General features: G+C 37.2%; 1 protein-coding gene and 1 pseudogene across 1 annotated transcript; both read right to left on the bottom strand.

The window, feature by feature from the left end:
- Positions 1-870: 870 nt before the first annotated feature.
- Positions 871-2,150, bottom strand: LOC109071891 (annotated as a pseudogene).
- A 5-nt stretch (positions 2,151-2,155) lies between these two features.
- On the bottom strand, positions 2,156-13,771 carry LOC109071889 (GTPase IMAP family member 4-like; the record flags this gene model as incomplete). The annotated part of the gene is made up of 2 exons (XM_042767149.1): positions 13,735-13,771; positions 2,156-2,949 (listed from the first exon to the last, which is right to left on the bottom strand). Coding segments are annotated over exons 1-2 (831 nt in total), but the record flags the coding sequence as incomplete, so codon positions are not given.
- Between the last annotated feature and the right edge of the window lie 3,321 nt (positions 13,772-17,092).

Raw genomic sequence — 17,092 nt, 5'->3', positions numbered from 1 at the left:
TGATTGTTTCTGTCCATGTTGTTTAATGTGTGATATCTGCCACCACAGCTGTCTATCAGTGATTTTAGGTCCTTGATTTTTTGGATATACTCATTCAGAGGTTCATCAATCAGTGCATCCAGCAAATCAGCATGAGTGACAAGAACAACAGTGTGATTTAAAGCATCTTTTTCAAGGTTCTCCTGGAACCATTTAACTGGGTTCTTGTCCACCCTTGCTAATCCTTCCACGCCGATCACCAGCAGAAACACATGAGGACCAGGAGCAGACATTTCTAAGCTTTTCTCAATATCAGACTCATTATGATCTTGAATATGCCGGAATACAAATGGATCTAACAGTCCTGGAGTGTCTATTATTGAAATGGTCCTTTCATACACCACTGCTTCTTGTTTCTCACAGCTCCTAGTGGTTGTCATAAAACTCGCTCTGAACACATTTCTGCCCAGGATGGTGTTTCCTGTCGCGCTCTTACCTGCTGTAAGAAAACCCAGCAGCACAATCCTCAGATCTGTCAGTTAGAGAGATACATGAGGTTATTAAGCTTTTGAAAATGCTGTGTCCTCTGCTGGTATGAAATTTAGGAGTTAAACCTATAATGCACAGTCAGACAAAACATTGAGTTCAAATGAGGCTCCCATCTGATTTACTAATGCATGTCTACAGCTAACACACGTAACACATGCAGAACCACAAGAATGTCTCTGACATGTTAGGAATGAAATCATAAATTGTTTGTTATTTACCTTGTTTTGACAGATTGCTGTGTGCCATTGCTCCTGCTTGTGACAATCTCAGAGCCGTCTCACTCATCTCGAGGCCCATCATGAGTGTCAAGAGTTCATCTGTTTCTCTTATCAGTTCATGTAAGTTCTTCCCTGTGTCCTCTTGACTATTGCCATGTCTCATCTCCTCTGGTTTCTTCTTTCGGCTCTTCTCATTGGCATAATGTTCACCTCCATTGTCTTTAATCAGTTGTTCGATCTTCTCCAGCAGTTCTGTAACCTGATTTTGGTTGTTTCTGTGCTGATTGTTAAATGAGTGAAATCTGCTTCCACAGCTGTCAATCAGTGACTGTAGATCAGGGCTTTTTCCGATATACTGATCCAATGATTCATCCTTCAGCAATCATGAGTGAACAGAACAAAAGTGTGGCGTACTGCGTCTTCTCCAAAGTTCTTCTGAATCCATTTGACTGTGTTTTTCTCCTCTTCGGTGTATCTCCCATTCAGTCTGATGACCAGCACAAACACATGAGGACCAGGAGCAGACATTTCTAAGCATTTATCAATATCACGCTTGAGTTCATCCTGAAAGTGCTTGTACAGCAGAGCATCTAACAGTCCTGGAGTGTCAATGATTGAGATATTCCTTCCAGAAACTTCTGCATCTTGTTTCTCACAGGTTAAAGTATTAGATTGTGCTCCAGCTCTAAACACATTTCTACTCAGGATGGTGTTTGCTGTTGCAGTCTTTCCCACATCTGATTTACCAAGAATCAAGATCCTCAAATCTGCTGAAATGAGAGAGAATATATGTTGTTGTGCCAAACTGCTGAAATGTCAATGTGGAAACATTTGGTATACTTTGGTATACCACCCATGAAGACTGATCAGGAATTACACACTATATATGCAAAACTAAATATTTTTAAACTCGAAGGAGAACCAGGGGACAGATGATTAACTGAATCAGAACAGGTGAGAACTAAGTGACTTTGGAAACGAACGAGGGAGTCATCAGAAACTATGGAAACTAAAGATGACTAAGAACACAGGCAACACGGGGACAAGGGAATCCTCTGGGTATCAGCGCACTGAATGTGAAACCTTTATTTATTCAATTTAAAAATGAAGGCTTTCAATTACTGAGTAAATGTCCCACTTGCCTTTTTGGAACATGAAAATGTGGTTCAATAGTTACTTGGTCTTGATGGATTTTCTTGTTTTATTCCTCTTTCTAGTTTCCATCTCCGTCTTTCTTTCTCCCTCCGACTTTCCATCTGTCTCCTGAGATTCTCCTGAACAGCAGCTTCGTTTTCTCTCAGATACCGGGTTTTCTTCTTACACGCATTCTCTTTTTTCCTCTCGTTGTCATCTTTTATTCCCTCCTCTTTGCTTCTCTTTGTTATGTCCTCCTCTTGATTTATCCCTCCCTTCTGCTTCCATGTCTCGCTATCTTCCTGTATTTTCTTCAACTCCATGTGTCCTTTCCTCACCTGCTCTTGTTTCATTCTCTCTTCTTCTTGCTTTAGTCTCTTTTCTACTTGTTTCATTCTCTCCTCCTCTCTGAGTTTTCTCTGATTCTTCAGGTAGATCTCATTGCTGTAGTGTTGTCCTCCATTATTCTTCACCATTTCATCAATACTCTTCAGGAGCTTTATGATCTGGCTGGAATCACATTCACTTTTGCTGTTTATCACATGAAACCTTCCCTCAAAGTAGTTCAGGATTCTTTGTGTTTCTTGACTTTCAATTATTTGATTAAATTCTCTTTTGGATACCTTTTCTCGTCCAATAAACAACATCATTGTGAACAAAAAAGCTTCTTCTCCAAAGTTCTCCTGAACTTGTTCCACGAGGTTCCTCTGCTCCTCTCTGAAGGTCTCCAGGTTGATGACGAGCAGGAACAGATGAGGACCAGGATAACAGAGGCACATACTCTTCATCATCTCATTCTTCATCTCTTCATCGGTCAGTTGAGTGTTGAAGAATCCTGGCGTGTCGATGATGGAGATGTTTCTGTCTTCTACTCTTCCTCTCTGTTTCTCACTCTCTCTGGTTCTGCTCTCTTTAAATGCCTCTCGACCCAGTATTGCATTTGCTGTTGAACTCTTTCCAGCTCCAGAGACTCCCAGCAGCACAATCCTCAGCTCCTGTGAATCATGTTCTTCATCAAACTCTGTGAAACAGGCATTAGCACTTTTATTAGCTGATGCTTCTCTTGTGACTGATTGTAGTATTTATGTAACAGTGTATGTATGTATGTATTTATTCAGTCCAAACCATGAATAATCTAGCACACATTTAATTTTGTTTTGTCAAACTTTGTCCTGGGTGAGTAATGATTTCTGGGTATTCAAAAGTTTTCAGCATTCAGAAGATTTACCACAGTAAACTGGGACCAATCTACACAAATTTAGCATTCCAACCGTTTACAAATGGTAAACAGGTTAAAGCAATTGAGACTTTAGAGCCACCTACAGTTAAATTAGTGAAATTCACTGTTGTAAAAAAAACGGCCATTTGAGAACTGAAAATGTATTTATTTATTTATTTATTTATTTATTTATTTATTATTATTTTTTTATGAACCACACTTATTTATTTTGTTTACTGCTTAGGCTGTGAATCTGTTACAAAATCATTTATACAGTTTTATTAATGTTCATAGTGTTGCATTGTCATGGCAGAGTAATAAAATATGTTATAAATTTACAAGCAATTTATTTTTTGTTGATACACATATTGTTTACATCTTGTGGCTATCAATTAAATGTTCCATATTCAGGTCTATTGTTTATGTATTTTAAAAAAGGAGGGACAAGTTGACATTTTTTGTGGTACAACAATATGCCACAAATGGTATCGATCAAGCTTAACGTAACAAAATGATTTGCCCCAGAAAATAATGCACGGATGCTTTCCCAAAACAAATTACAGGCAAATTGTGAACACTGATTCTAAATGAACTATAAATTGTGTCTGTATTCTAGTTTTTTCTGTTTTACATGAATTTACTGACCGTTTTGTGCTGATGCCATTTTCCATCTCCTTTTCCCTTTCCCTTTTTTTTTTGGTCTCCTCTTCTCATGTCACAGTGCATTTTGCAGTATTTATGCATAAAGAAAAAAAAAATAACAGATTAAAATTGAAAATGTTGTAGGTAAAGTTTTCTGTAATGATTAATTTAAATATCATGAAATGCCAAAACTCTTTGCCTGGATAAGGGACATACTTTGAAGAAGAGTGGCAGGAGGTGAATATATATATATATATATATATATATATATATATATATATATAAAAAACCTTTATTTAGACAACTAATAATGGAAAGGAATCAATAATCAGGGAACTGTAAAGTTGTACTGTAAAGGCTTGTTTTTGGACCAAAGTACAGTTTTATAAAAAATAAAATAAAGAAAGAAAGAATAAAATTTACAACAACAAAAACATTTACAAAGATCTAAGTGTAACGTGGTATGGGGCTTTCTCAGAGGCTTACTCTGAAAAAGAAGAAGAAGAAAAAAAAAACAAGATAACATTTCATTTCAAATCACAGTGATGGTCAACACACGTCAAATGATTTTGTTTTATTCATAGTTCCTTATTATGTGTGTGATTTGTGTGTGAAAGTATTACCTTGCTCAGTTTGCCTCGTGATGTTAAGCTGCTCTTTTCAACACAGGTAACAATGGGAGTCACTTCGTAGGTGCCACAAAGTAGGCCATCTGGCTTGTATTAAACAATTTTAATACAGTGCTTGCTCATTTTTTAAAGAAAATGTGAACAACTTACATAACGACTAGAATGACAATTCTGAAGTCCTATTGAATGATGATTAAAAAAAAAATGATATATATATTGTTGCTCTTGTTGACCCCTTCAAATGGTGAGACGTATTTAATATTTTAATAACTTCGTTCTGACGCTTGCCTGTCAACCTGTTTTTAATACAGTCTACACTCTAAAAAATGCTGGGTTAAATATAACCCAGTGCTGGGTTAAAAAGGGACAAACCCAGCGGTTGGGTTGTTTTGACCCAGCGGTTGTGTTTTTTTGACCAGAGGTGGGTAGCCCAGGGGTCAGAAAGTAAAAGTCCTGCCATATTTTTGCTCCATCCATGAACTCAGCAGCTGATTTCAACAGAGGAGGAACCAAGTCATTCCTTTCAAGTCACAAACAAGTCTCAAGTCAAATCCCAAGTCCTCAAAGAGTTAAAGTTAATGAGATAAATAAGTGATTAATTAAATGATGATTGTGCATTAATGATGAACACATGCTGTTATTGGGAATTACAGAGGATCAGATGTTGATGTTTTATTGGTTAAAATGACGCCACCATCATGGAGATCAGTGTTTGATTTAGTTGTGCTCTTGACCCTTGACTTGTTGCACTAGATCTCTCTCTCTGTAGAAATGCATGTGGTGTTTTACAATGATGAGATATTTGCTGTTTATATGTGATGAAACAAACCTCATGAAATGGCCTGCTTTCATTTAAAATAACTTGCTTCCATTTACATGTTCAGGTTTTGCATTAAGAACTATGTGAAACTACAGAACACTGTTGTTCTAAAATATATAGTGAATTAATAAAAAAAAAGCGTGTGTGTGTGTACATATTATACACCAAAAAAAAAAAAAAACTACTATACTATTTAGACACAGAGAGACATCAAGAACCAGTATACCAATCTCAACAATGGTGACAATCAACAAAATGCTTCATGATGCAATGAATGCTAGGTAACACCATAGTAAAAACTCCCATCATGCACTGCAGTATGAAAAATTATTGTCACCACTGTTGAGGATAGTATGATAAATGTTCATGGCTAAATTCCTGAGCAGACATAGCTTTTTTTATTCAATATTATTGACACATTAAGGTGGCATTTGTTTAATAATTTTTTTTTTTTTGTAGTTCTACAGTACCTGAACAATAAACCAAAGAGAGAGACCGCTTTATGATGTTTATTTACCATGAGTTATTAGCAGAAATCGCAAGTTACTTTGCTATTTCAAGCTTCTGATTCAGCGATGCACAAATGTTTGCTGTGAAACAATATTGCAATTGCTTAGAAACCAACTACTTTGAATTATTAAAAGGGTCAAGAGACTAATTAAAGCAAACCTTGACCACAGTTATGGTGGCATCTTGTGTGCTTTTTAAAAAAAGAAATAAATCAGTATATTTCATCCAAGGCTGTGCCTGGAGTCAGTTGTAGTTCTTGTGTTTCTCTTTTCTTCTGTTAAGTTGATTGTTAACAGCAGGTGTTCATCACTAATGCACAATCTTCATTTAATTAGTCACTTAATTATCTCATTAACTTTAACTCTTTGAGGACTTGGGATCTGACTCGAGACTCGTTTGTGATGTGAAAGGAATGACTTGGTTCTCCTCTGGTTAAAAACAGCTTGCTGAGTTCATGGGTGGAATAAACATATGGCAGGACTTTTACTTTCTGACCCCTGGACTTTATACCTCTGCCAACTGCTGGGTCAAAACAACCCAACTGTTGGGTTGGTCCCTTTTTAACCCAGCGTTGGGTTATATTTAACCCAGCATTTTTTAGAGTGTATGATGTCAACGAGTTAAATTGAAAAAAATATAATTTTGTTTGATCTAGGCAATGCGCTGCGTCTCTATTTAGCCAATGTATTCGCTCAAAAAAAAACAAAAAAAAAAAAACCTTGAAAGGTAGGCTTAATAGATTTCACTAGATGCGACGCGAGCGACTGCAGCTGTGAACGAGCACTGGACCAGAGCGCGCGCAGAGAATGTCGCGTTTTTCCTCCTGCTACTAATAACAGTCACAACGAACACGCGGACCGAGCATTACAATAACTGGTTCTAGCACCGAAAGGCACAATAAATAATACATCTCCTGCGCAAGATTCAGTTAGCTAGCAAAACATTGGCAATGCAGGATGTACCCGCCCCACCCTTAAAAACGCCTTTTCAGGTAACCAGGACTTCACTGCTCGACGGGGAAAGAGAAACTGGAAGTGTTACCTTGATGTTATATAATCATATCCGTATCCAGCAGATTGTCAAAATAAGTATGTGCATGGTAAGGTTTGTGAAGCTGAACAAAATGTTGTAACATTACAATGATATATACTTTGAATAAATATTCTGCAATATAAATGACCATGTTGTCATTTAATATAGCCTACATGTGTAATACAACCAAGTGCAATATATCAAGGCATTATTATTACATTAGTTAATATAAATTGCCATATTTAAAGAGCTTAAACGCATGATAAATGTCTGTTGCAATTTTGAATGAATCAGGAGTGTTAGATAACCTCGATACTGACAACACATTTGCATACACTTCACAAAACAATGTTTTCTAAAGGACGTTTAATCTATTATCTGTTATATCTGTTTAAATTCTGTGAGGGCTTTATAGATACGAGACAAATTGGGCATTTGCAAACATATGCATTCAGCTGTTTGAGAAACATAGTTGCATGCCTGACTCATTTGGTAAGTAGAGTTGTAAAAGTGAAAGTGACCACAGTAAACAATGGAAGGTGTGTTTGAAGAACATTCAAAATAACATTTGCTTAGTGATTTTTTCTATGACAACCTGCTGACACTAACAGTGGAATCATAATGTTTTAGATAATTGACATTTTTATTTTTATTATTTTAAAGGGGTCCTATTATGCCCTTTTACGAAACATATCGTCACATCATTGCAGCACCTCTTTCCAGTCCGTCTCAAACATCAGTTTTGATGAACCCCTCCATGCTGAATATGAAATGTGCTTTGACTGGTCGGATGTCCCACTGTGTTGTGATTGGCGAACGAGAGTGTTCCAGAAATGTCAAGGTTGTTTTTTTGTAATGGGTTATAGTCCAATTACTGCTCTCTCGGACAAATAAGGATTTCTCACACTCTGCTGCTCTGTGTTTCACGGAAACCTGGCTCAATGACGCCATACCGGAAAACGCGCTCCATCTGCCGGGCTTTCAGCTGTTCAGAGCGGATCGCGACGCAGAATCAACGGGGAAATCGCGCGGCGGCGGGACATGCTTTTACATCAATGAACGGTGGTGTACAGATGTAACTTTTGTTAAAGAAGATGTGCTGCTCAGATCTCGAAACACTCTTCATTAACTGCAAGCCGTTCTATTCGCCGCGGGAGTTTCACTCGTTCATTCTGGTGAGCGTTTACATCCCTCCGCAAGCGCACGTAAGTCTGGCTTTACAGAAACTCGCTGACCAGATCACAGAGACAGAACAACAACACCCGGACTCTGTTTTTTAATCATTCTTGGGGACTTTAATAAAGCCAATCTCTCCCGTGAACTGCCAAAATACAGACATATGTTACATGTCCCACCAGAGACAGTAATATATTGGATCACTGTTACACCACAATAAAGGATGCATATCACTCTGTTCCACGAGCAGCTTTGGGACTGTCTGATCACTGTCTGGTTCATCTTATACCAACCTACAGGCAGGAACTTAAATCTGCTAAACCTGTAATAAAGACTGTAAAGAGATGGACCAGTGAAACAGAGCAGGATTTACAAGCCTGTTTTGACCTCACTGATTGGAGTGTTTTTGAAGCTTCTACCACCGATCTGGACGAACTCACAGAGACCGTAACATCATATATTAGTTTTTGTGAGGATATATGCATTCCTACCAGGACTTATTTAACATTCAACAATGATAAGCCATGGTTTACAGCAAAACTCAGACATCTTCGTCAGGCCAAAGAGGATGCCTACAGAAATGGGAACCAGAGTATTGTACAATCAGGCCAGGAACACACTGAACAAAGAGATTAGAGCGGCTTAAAAGACCTACGCTAAAAAGTTGGAAGACCAGTTTACTTCCAACGACTCAACTTCAGTGTGGAGTGGACTGAGAGCCATCACTAATTACAAGACACCATCCTCCTGCACTGAGGCTAATCAACGACTTGTTAACGACCTGAATGAGTTTTATTGTAGATTTGAAACCCCCAACATCCATTCTGACCATCTGTCTACACAACCGTTAACACCTCCTGCAATCCCCCTCTCCACACCTCCTGCTCTTCAAATCTGTGAAGATGATGTGCGCCAGGTCTTCAGGAAGAACAAAAGAAGAAAAACACCAGGCCCAGATGGCGTTACACCAGCCTGTTTGAAAACCTGTGCTGACCAGCTGGCCCCCATCTTTTCACAGATCTCTGGAGTTGTGTGAAGTGCCTTCCTGCTTCAAACGCTCCACCATCATCCCCATTCCAAAGAAACCCAAGATTACAGGACTTAACGACTACAGACCTGTGGCGTCATGAAGTCGTTTGAAAAACTAGTTCTGGCTTATCTGAAGGACATCACTGGACCCTTACTGGACCCCCTGCAGTTTGCTTACCGAGCAAACAGGTCTGTGGATGATGCAATCAACATGGGATTGCACTTCATCCTGCAACATCTGGACAAAACAGGGACTTATGTGTGGATCCTGTTTGTGGACTTCAGTTCGGCTTTTCAACACCATCATCCCAACAGTCCTCCAGACCAAACTGACCTAGCTCTCTGTTCCTAGCTCTATCTGTCAGTGGATCACCAGCTTTCTGACAGATAGGCAACAGCTAGTGAGACTGGGGAAATTCATGTCCAACAGCTGCTCCACCAACACTGGTGCCCCTCAGGGATGTGTTCTCTCCCCCCTGCTCTTCTCGCTCTACACCAATGACTGCACCTCCAAAGACCCCTCTGTCAAGCTCCTGAAGTTTGCAGACGATACCACACTCATCGGCTCATCCAGAACGGTGACGAGTCTGCTTACAGACAAGAGGTTGAGCAGCTGGCTGTCTGGTGCAGTCTTAACAACCTGGAGCTGAACACGCTCAAAACAGTGGAGATGATCGTGGACTTCAGAAGAAACCCCCCTGCACTCCCCCCACTCACCATCATGAACAGCACTGTGGCTGCAGTGGAGTCATTCAGATTCCTGGGAACCACCATCTCTCAGGACCTGAAGTGGGACAATCACATTGACTCCATTGTTAAAAAGGCCCAACAAAGGTTGTACTTCCTTCTCCAGCTGAGGAAGTTTAACCTGCCACAGGAGCTGCTGAAACAGTTCTACTCAGCCGTCATTGAGTCTGTACTGTGCACTTCAATAACTGTGTGGTTTGGTTCAGCTACAAAATCAGACATCAGAAGACTACAGAGAACGGTTCAGACTGCTGAAAGGATTATTGGTACTCCCCTGCCCACCCTTCAAGAACTGTATACATCCAGAGTGAGGAAAAGGGCTCAGAAAATCACTCTGGATCCCTCACATCCAAGTTACCCCATCTTTGAACTCTTGCCATCTGGCCGGTGCTTCAGAGCCACAAATACCAGGACAGTCAGGCACAAGAACAGTTTTCCCCCAGGCAATCTACCTCATGAACAGTTAAATGTTCCCCACTTATACAATAAAAATGTGCAATATCCTTATATTTATTTGTTACCCCTTCATCCTAGTACATCCCTGCATCTTATTCAATCCAATTCCATTATGATTTATAGCACAATTGTTTATACACTTATTTATCTGCAAAGGGTTTTTTATTTTTTATTTTTTTGACTGTGTGTTGTTGTCTTTTGTGTACTGGAAGCTTATTTCACTAAAACAAATTCCTTGTATGCGCAAGCATACTTGGCAATAAAGCTCTTTCTGATTCTGATTCTGATTCTGATTAGGGTCCATGTAAAGCTACTGTGTCAGCACTAGGTGTCAGGCTTCAGTAACGTCGATCGATGCATGAAATTCAACCTGCCAGTTCATCAAATTGACATTGGATAAATCAGATGTGTTATGTACATACTGGTTTAAATTGCACCAAAATGTTGACATTAGCAGCATCGATCAAAGGAGACCCCCCCCCTCGCCGCCCCATCAATCACTAATATATGACATCGATGATTATGTTAATACTAAAGAGTAAATATATGACATATCAATGAGAGTAATGTCCATTAGAGTGCGCTCTTCTTTGCATAGGCTGATTTAAAGTCTTAACAATCTTTTTTTTTTTTTTTTTTTTTTTTGCATTGTGTGTGTGTGTGTGTTCCAGTATTAAAAAGCATATAGCAGTAGTCTTTAAACAGATTTGAACTCACCTGAATGAGCCGCTCTCATTTCTCAGTGAATTTACTGTAGGCTTTCCTCCCTCTTAAATAATCAGAAATTAATCTAAATAGGATCACTTGAAGGAGAAATTATTTTAAAAGGTGGTTGAGGGATTTCCTTTATGTAGTCATGGATCTTTGTTCTCTGTTCTGCTCTCATGAATGTAGACTTTAGAGATTCCATGAAATCATCAGCATCTCTCCAGAAAGCCACTGACAGGACAGCACACAAGTCAAGTCAAGTCACCCTCATTTGTATAGCACTTTATACAATGATTGTGTCAAAGCAGCTTTAATAGCTTGTCAAAAATGCAGCAAGACAATAACAGAGTCATTTTTCCAGCTAAAGTCAGTTTCAGTGATGTCATCATCCAGTTCAGCTCTCTTCCAGTAGTTTAATCAGACAGCAGCATTACCAGCATCAGTATACAGTATATGTTGGATCACATGAGGACTGTGATAGGCGACAGCTTCATTATACAGGTATTTGCAGCAATTTTTGGTAAACATTACAGCATATTATGCATTAATTATTACGTCGATGACATTTAATTGTATCGTTTTATTCTGGGGAGTGATGGAGAGGCAACATTATTTTGGTTTTCTTAACCCTCAGGTATTGCTTATAATGTGACCATACAGCTTAACTATTTTTCAGTTAAATAAGTGTTGTATATTTTAGTTAGTAATATTTTGAGGAGATCTTTTGGTACTAAATACTATTTGTACAATAATTATGGTCCATTAACCTAATGACTTAACATATAGATTTTTCTAATATTTCTATTATATTACAATTAGTGTAGTATTTAAAGTCAAAATAAAGAAATGGGGTTTTAAATGTCAATGCAAAGAGGCAAATTAAAGTAATATTGTGGTCAGAAAAAAATCATAATATTATTATTAAACTTTTTTTAACGATACTTGCATAATTATACACAATGAATGCAAGCCAATACTGAATTTAAAATGATGCTAAAAAAGCATTCAACAGCATTCAAAAGATTTTATCAATTATATTTACAGTATACACATTAATTGATATTGAATCAAGATCAAAATCACCCATCCCCCCACTCCAAGTTGAACTTAAAAGTTGGCAACCCTGCTGTAAGTTAACAAGAGTGAGTCACAAAGCCTGTAACACAGTAAAATCTCCCGTGTTAAAAGAACACTGCTCACTGTTTGAGTCCACACTACAGAGTGCTGAAAGCAATGTTGAAGCTGAGAGAATTAAGCACTGATTGAGCATTGGTGATGAACAGCTGCTGTTAACAAACAGAATTACTGAAGAAAAGAGAAACACAGGGACTACAACTGACTTCAGACACAGCCTTAGATAAAATAAACTGAAATAAAATACATTAAATCTCTCAAGATCTGATTAAATAACCCCACAAACAGCATCACCAGCTCCACTTATTAATAACCAGACTGACTTTATTTCTGTCAGACGTCTACAGAAGATCTTATTGAGAATTCACAGAGGTTACTAAAACTATTATTAAAACCATTATTTTCAATTAAACATCAACATCTTAACCTCTTAGATGTTGATGTTTTATTAAATAATATATTTTTTTTGTGTGTGTGATAGTGATAGATGTTGCCGATTAAAATCGTTTAAAGGAGTTCAGTCTATCTGCATAGAGAATAACTGAACTCCACTCCACTGTGTACATTCTGTTTCACTTCAGCAGAAAAACAACAGCACTGGCGGTTTTATCTGATCATGCCTGAGGGTGTTTCCAGAAAGCAAGGTTCATTTACCATCACATATATCCTGAACTCTCAGATGATTAACCCAATCCTTGTTTACTCAGGTTATGTCAAGTATGTTTTGCAGGGTGAGTGCAAAATGACATTGTCAATGGATCACCGATTTCAGGAGTCACCATGGAAACAAACACTAATAAACTTGACATTCATCTTTTTTCTTATTTTGTTAATGACCAGTTAGTGCATATCACAATCTACTGGTCTGTTGTGCAATCATTTTATTGCTATTGGCTTTTCACTTTCTCGATAAAATGAATTATCTGCACTATTGAGCATCAGCCAGTTTTTATGAACAGCCGATGCTCCGAATCCTGTCAATCAAATTGGGGCAGAAATATGTCAGTTGACAACTTGTGTGTGAAGAAAAATTATTTTGTGTAGAATTTAGGAATTTAATTATTTGAAGTTAATATGATAATAACACACTAATGCAAGCGTTCTCTACTCTTGCCCTTGAGGTCCAGTTTTCTGCAGTTTTATTCCGATCCTAATTAAACACACCCAAACAAGCTCATCAAGCTCTTCAGGATCACTAGATCGTTACAGGCAGGTGTGGTTTTGATCAAGGTTGGAGCAAAACTCTGCAGAAAAGTGGACCTCGAGCACCAGAGCTGAGAACCATTAATGCAATCTCACTTAAATAACTCAATAAATAAAAATAAAAATAGTGCTGTTAAAAAAAGGTACTTTTTATATTATGTTTTGGTTGAAATCTTAAATTTTGCACTGAGCAGTATGGGGACTTTGCTGTCAACTATTACATAAAACTTACCTGTTTCATTCACGTATGACTGATGCATATGAATCACATTAAGTTTATTGATTTGTTTTATGTTAAAACTATGTAATCTAAATGGATGGAAAATTGTTATGTAATTGAATTACATAAAATATACATTTAGATTGAAACATTTTGTGAACGTGCCGTGTGGCCTGCAGTCATCAAAAGTCTAACTAAGGCAGTGATACACTGTAGTTTATATATTTAGAGAGTAGTGCTTATAAATGGGGGGGGGGGGGGTTCACCTGGGAGACAACCTTAAAGGAATAGTTTACCCAAAAATAAAAAATCTGACATTAATTACTCACCCTCAAGCTGTTCCAGTCCCCTAAGACTTTCGTTCATCCTTGGAACACAACTGAAGATATTTTAAATTAAATCCTAGAGGATTCTGTCACACAACTGACAGCTTAAACAACTTTGATTTGAGGGCCCAGGAAGGTAGCGAAAACATCATGGAATTAATCCATTTTTACTCCTGTAGTTCAACTGTAATTTTCTAAAGAAACAGGAATGTGAGGCGAGGCAAGGCAAGGCAAGGCAAGGCAAGTTTATTTATATAGCACATTTCGTACACAATGGTAATTCAAAGTGCTTTACATAAAAGAAGGTAAAATAATCATTAAGAAAAATAATAACAAAAATAAAACAAGCAATTTTAAAAACATAAAACAAGCAATTTTAAAACATTGTGAGGCAGAAAACCCTCCAAATAACTAAAAGCCCTAATGGACGCTGTTCAGTGAAGCTTTGTAAACACAAATAAACTACCGCAGAGGTGACTGAATATGAATGCATGTTGTTATTCTATTCAAAGTATCATACATTACCGATTGATTATTTTGAACTCCTAACATAAATGAAGAAATTACTGTCACTACACTAGATGACAATCTTGAAGGCGGGCTTGGTCGAATCCTGTAGACTGTCCATCGCTGTCTTGAGCTGCAAATTAATATGTACATTTTGCTTCAAATGCAGAAGTAAGCTTAGTTTTGGAAATCTACAGTTTCTTCAAACTAAGCTCAACTTTCACAAAACAATTTAATTCACAACCATCCAAACAGACTCTTACTTTAGCAAAACAGTTCAGGTTCACGTCAATTAAGTGCTGCCTTCATATCAGCATACACACTTATTAAAAGTAAATACTGACATCAAACCATTTAAGTGTTTTTCATTATACATCATATTCAGCCATAAATAGCTACATAATTATTGATAATTGATTCTATATATTTATTTGAACACATATTTATCAAGCCTCTAATTTCTGTCTGGTCAGAGAAGTTTTTTTTTTTTTTTTTTTTCAGATGCGAAATATATTGCATATACACTGTAAAACCCGACAAGTAATTTAACTCAAACTGTTTGAGTAAACAGATTGCCTTGATTTAAACCATGTACGTTTTAAAACTTTGCAATTTAGTAATTAAGTGATTAATTGAGTGATAATTGAGCATTAGTGATGAACAGCTGCTGTTAACAAACAGAATTGCTGAAGAAAAGAGAAACACAAGAACTACAACTGACTTCAGACACAGCCTTAGATAAAATAAACTGAAATAAAATACATTAAATCTCTCAAGATCTGATTAAATCACCCCACAAACATCATCACCAGCTCCACTTATTAGTAACCAGACTGACTTTATTTCTGTCAGACGTCTACAGAAGGTCTTATTGAGAATTAACTAAGGTTTAGATGTTGATTTATTATTTCATTTGAAGTAACCATGTTAGAGATCAGTGTTTGCTTTAGTTGGGCTCTTGACCCTTAACTCCTGTTTTAGTTTATTATTTTTTTTGGTTGTTGTAATTATATGTTTTTGAAACAACTCAAAAACCCAAAATAAATATTATTAGGTATTGGTTGTTATACAGCATATTGGTGATTACAATCATCAATTATGGAGCTGTTCAGAGTCCATAAACTGACTAAATAGGTTTTGTATAATTTGTTCAGTTCATTAAAATGTAAGCCATTTAAAAAGCCAGTGATTCTGTCATAATCAAATAATATAAAGGACTACCCAAACATTTTGTGCACATATATTTTTCTTCTATGGTAGCAATTAGTCACACACATACATCAATAATCAGAATATGAACCTCAACAATGGTGATGAAAACAAAAAACATGCTGCAATGCATGCCATGCTGGGTACTATTGTAGTATATAACTCATCCATGGCTCCCAGCATTATCTGCTGCTTTTTTTTTTTTTTATGGTCACCATTGTTGAGGTTCATATGCTGATTATTGATGTCTGTGGTTGACTAGTTGACACCATAGAAGGCAAAACTATGTGGAAAGTGTTTTATAGCAACCGATTATCACAGAACCACTGGTTCTTAGAATAACTTTTATTATTTCATCAGAGATTAGATTCAGAACAGTTCAATAATTGATGATTATCATCACCAATATACAGTATAACAACCAACACCTAAGTACAGGTTGGGTAAAAAATGTTAGCCTGAAGGCACTGTAAGGTGTATACACTCACTAAACAAGGAGTGACAGCTTTTTTGGTGGTAAAGAGCACTCTTTGCAAGCTTTCTAGTCTATGATCCATTTAAAATGTAGAACTATGTTTTTCAGCCACACACACCTTGCAAAGTTTCTGGAATGACATCTGCATATTTATGTGGGATTCACTCTCAAAGTAGCAGTGATTGACACAATGATGGCCAAAGCAATAGACGGGATGTGAAAATGGGCATTAATACTAGAGCACCCTCACTAATTTTAGAAGCACCCTCAGTGATTATTTCTGGAACCTGGTTAATACGCTTTTATTGCAAAACTGTATACAAAAACAACAAAATACAAGTGCACTTAATAAAACAATTGAATAAATGCATATTTATAAGTTAAGCACCTAACTAAAATAAGTGGGCTATTAATAAAATAAATAACTAAAGAAGGCTGACTATAATCAGCTTGCTTCCATTTAATGAGATAAGCCTACCCCTCATCTGAATTAGAAAAAAAGGCGCTTCTAGTCTTCAGTGATGCAAGAACGTTTGAGCATACATGTAATCTCTGAGCAAAAGCAGAGCCAATTCATAGAAGATATTTAAAAGCACACATCCAGTTTTGTGTGAGTGAAGGAAATCCACTTGCGAGTGGAGATTCGTGCTCCCGCATTACATGGATCAAGTAACATTATGCGGTCTCGATATCTGTCAAATATCACGGTATAGAAACCGCCTAAAATTAAGTATAAAGAGGAGAAGAAAGCCGCCCTAGGCAGCTACAAATGCCAGGATCCGCCACTGCCACATGCAGTTAGAAATTTACTAAAAACAAGTCTATCACAAGACATCTGGTGGGGGGGGGGGGTATCACCTGGGGTGGCCAGCCAAATTTCAGGGGGGGCCGGTGCCCTGGCCACCACGTAGACACGCCTCTGCTTATTAAATGAATAATTTCCATTTCTCTCCTTTTTTCAGTTTACTAAATTGTATAAATTTAATATATATATATATATATATATATATATATATATATATATATATATATATTTAATATTTAATATTTAATATATATATATATATATATATATATATTCTAAATTGGAATTTTTTTTTTTTTAATCTTTTGCGCTGTGGGCTGTACCATTAGCGCGGGGGTGTGGCCGCAGACTGTGGCTTAATGTAT

Source organism: Cyprinus carpio, chromosome A1 (assembly GCF_018340385.1).
Source record: "Cyprinus carpio isolate SPL01 chromosome A1, ASM1834038v1, whole genome shotgun sequence".
Taxonomy (NCBI): Eukaryota; Metazoa; Chordata; class Actinopteri; order Cypriniformes; family Cyprinidae; genus Cyprinus; species Cyprinus carpio.
The sequence above is the reverse complement of the archived record's forward strand: the minus strand, read 5'-3'. Positions and strand labels throughout refer to the sequence as shown.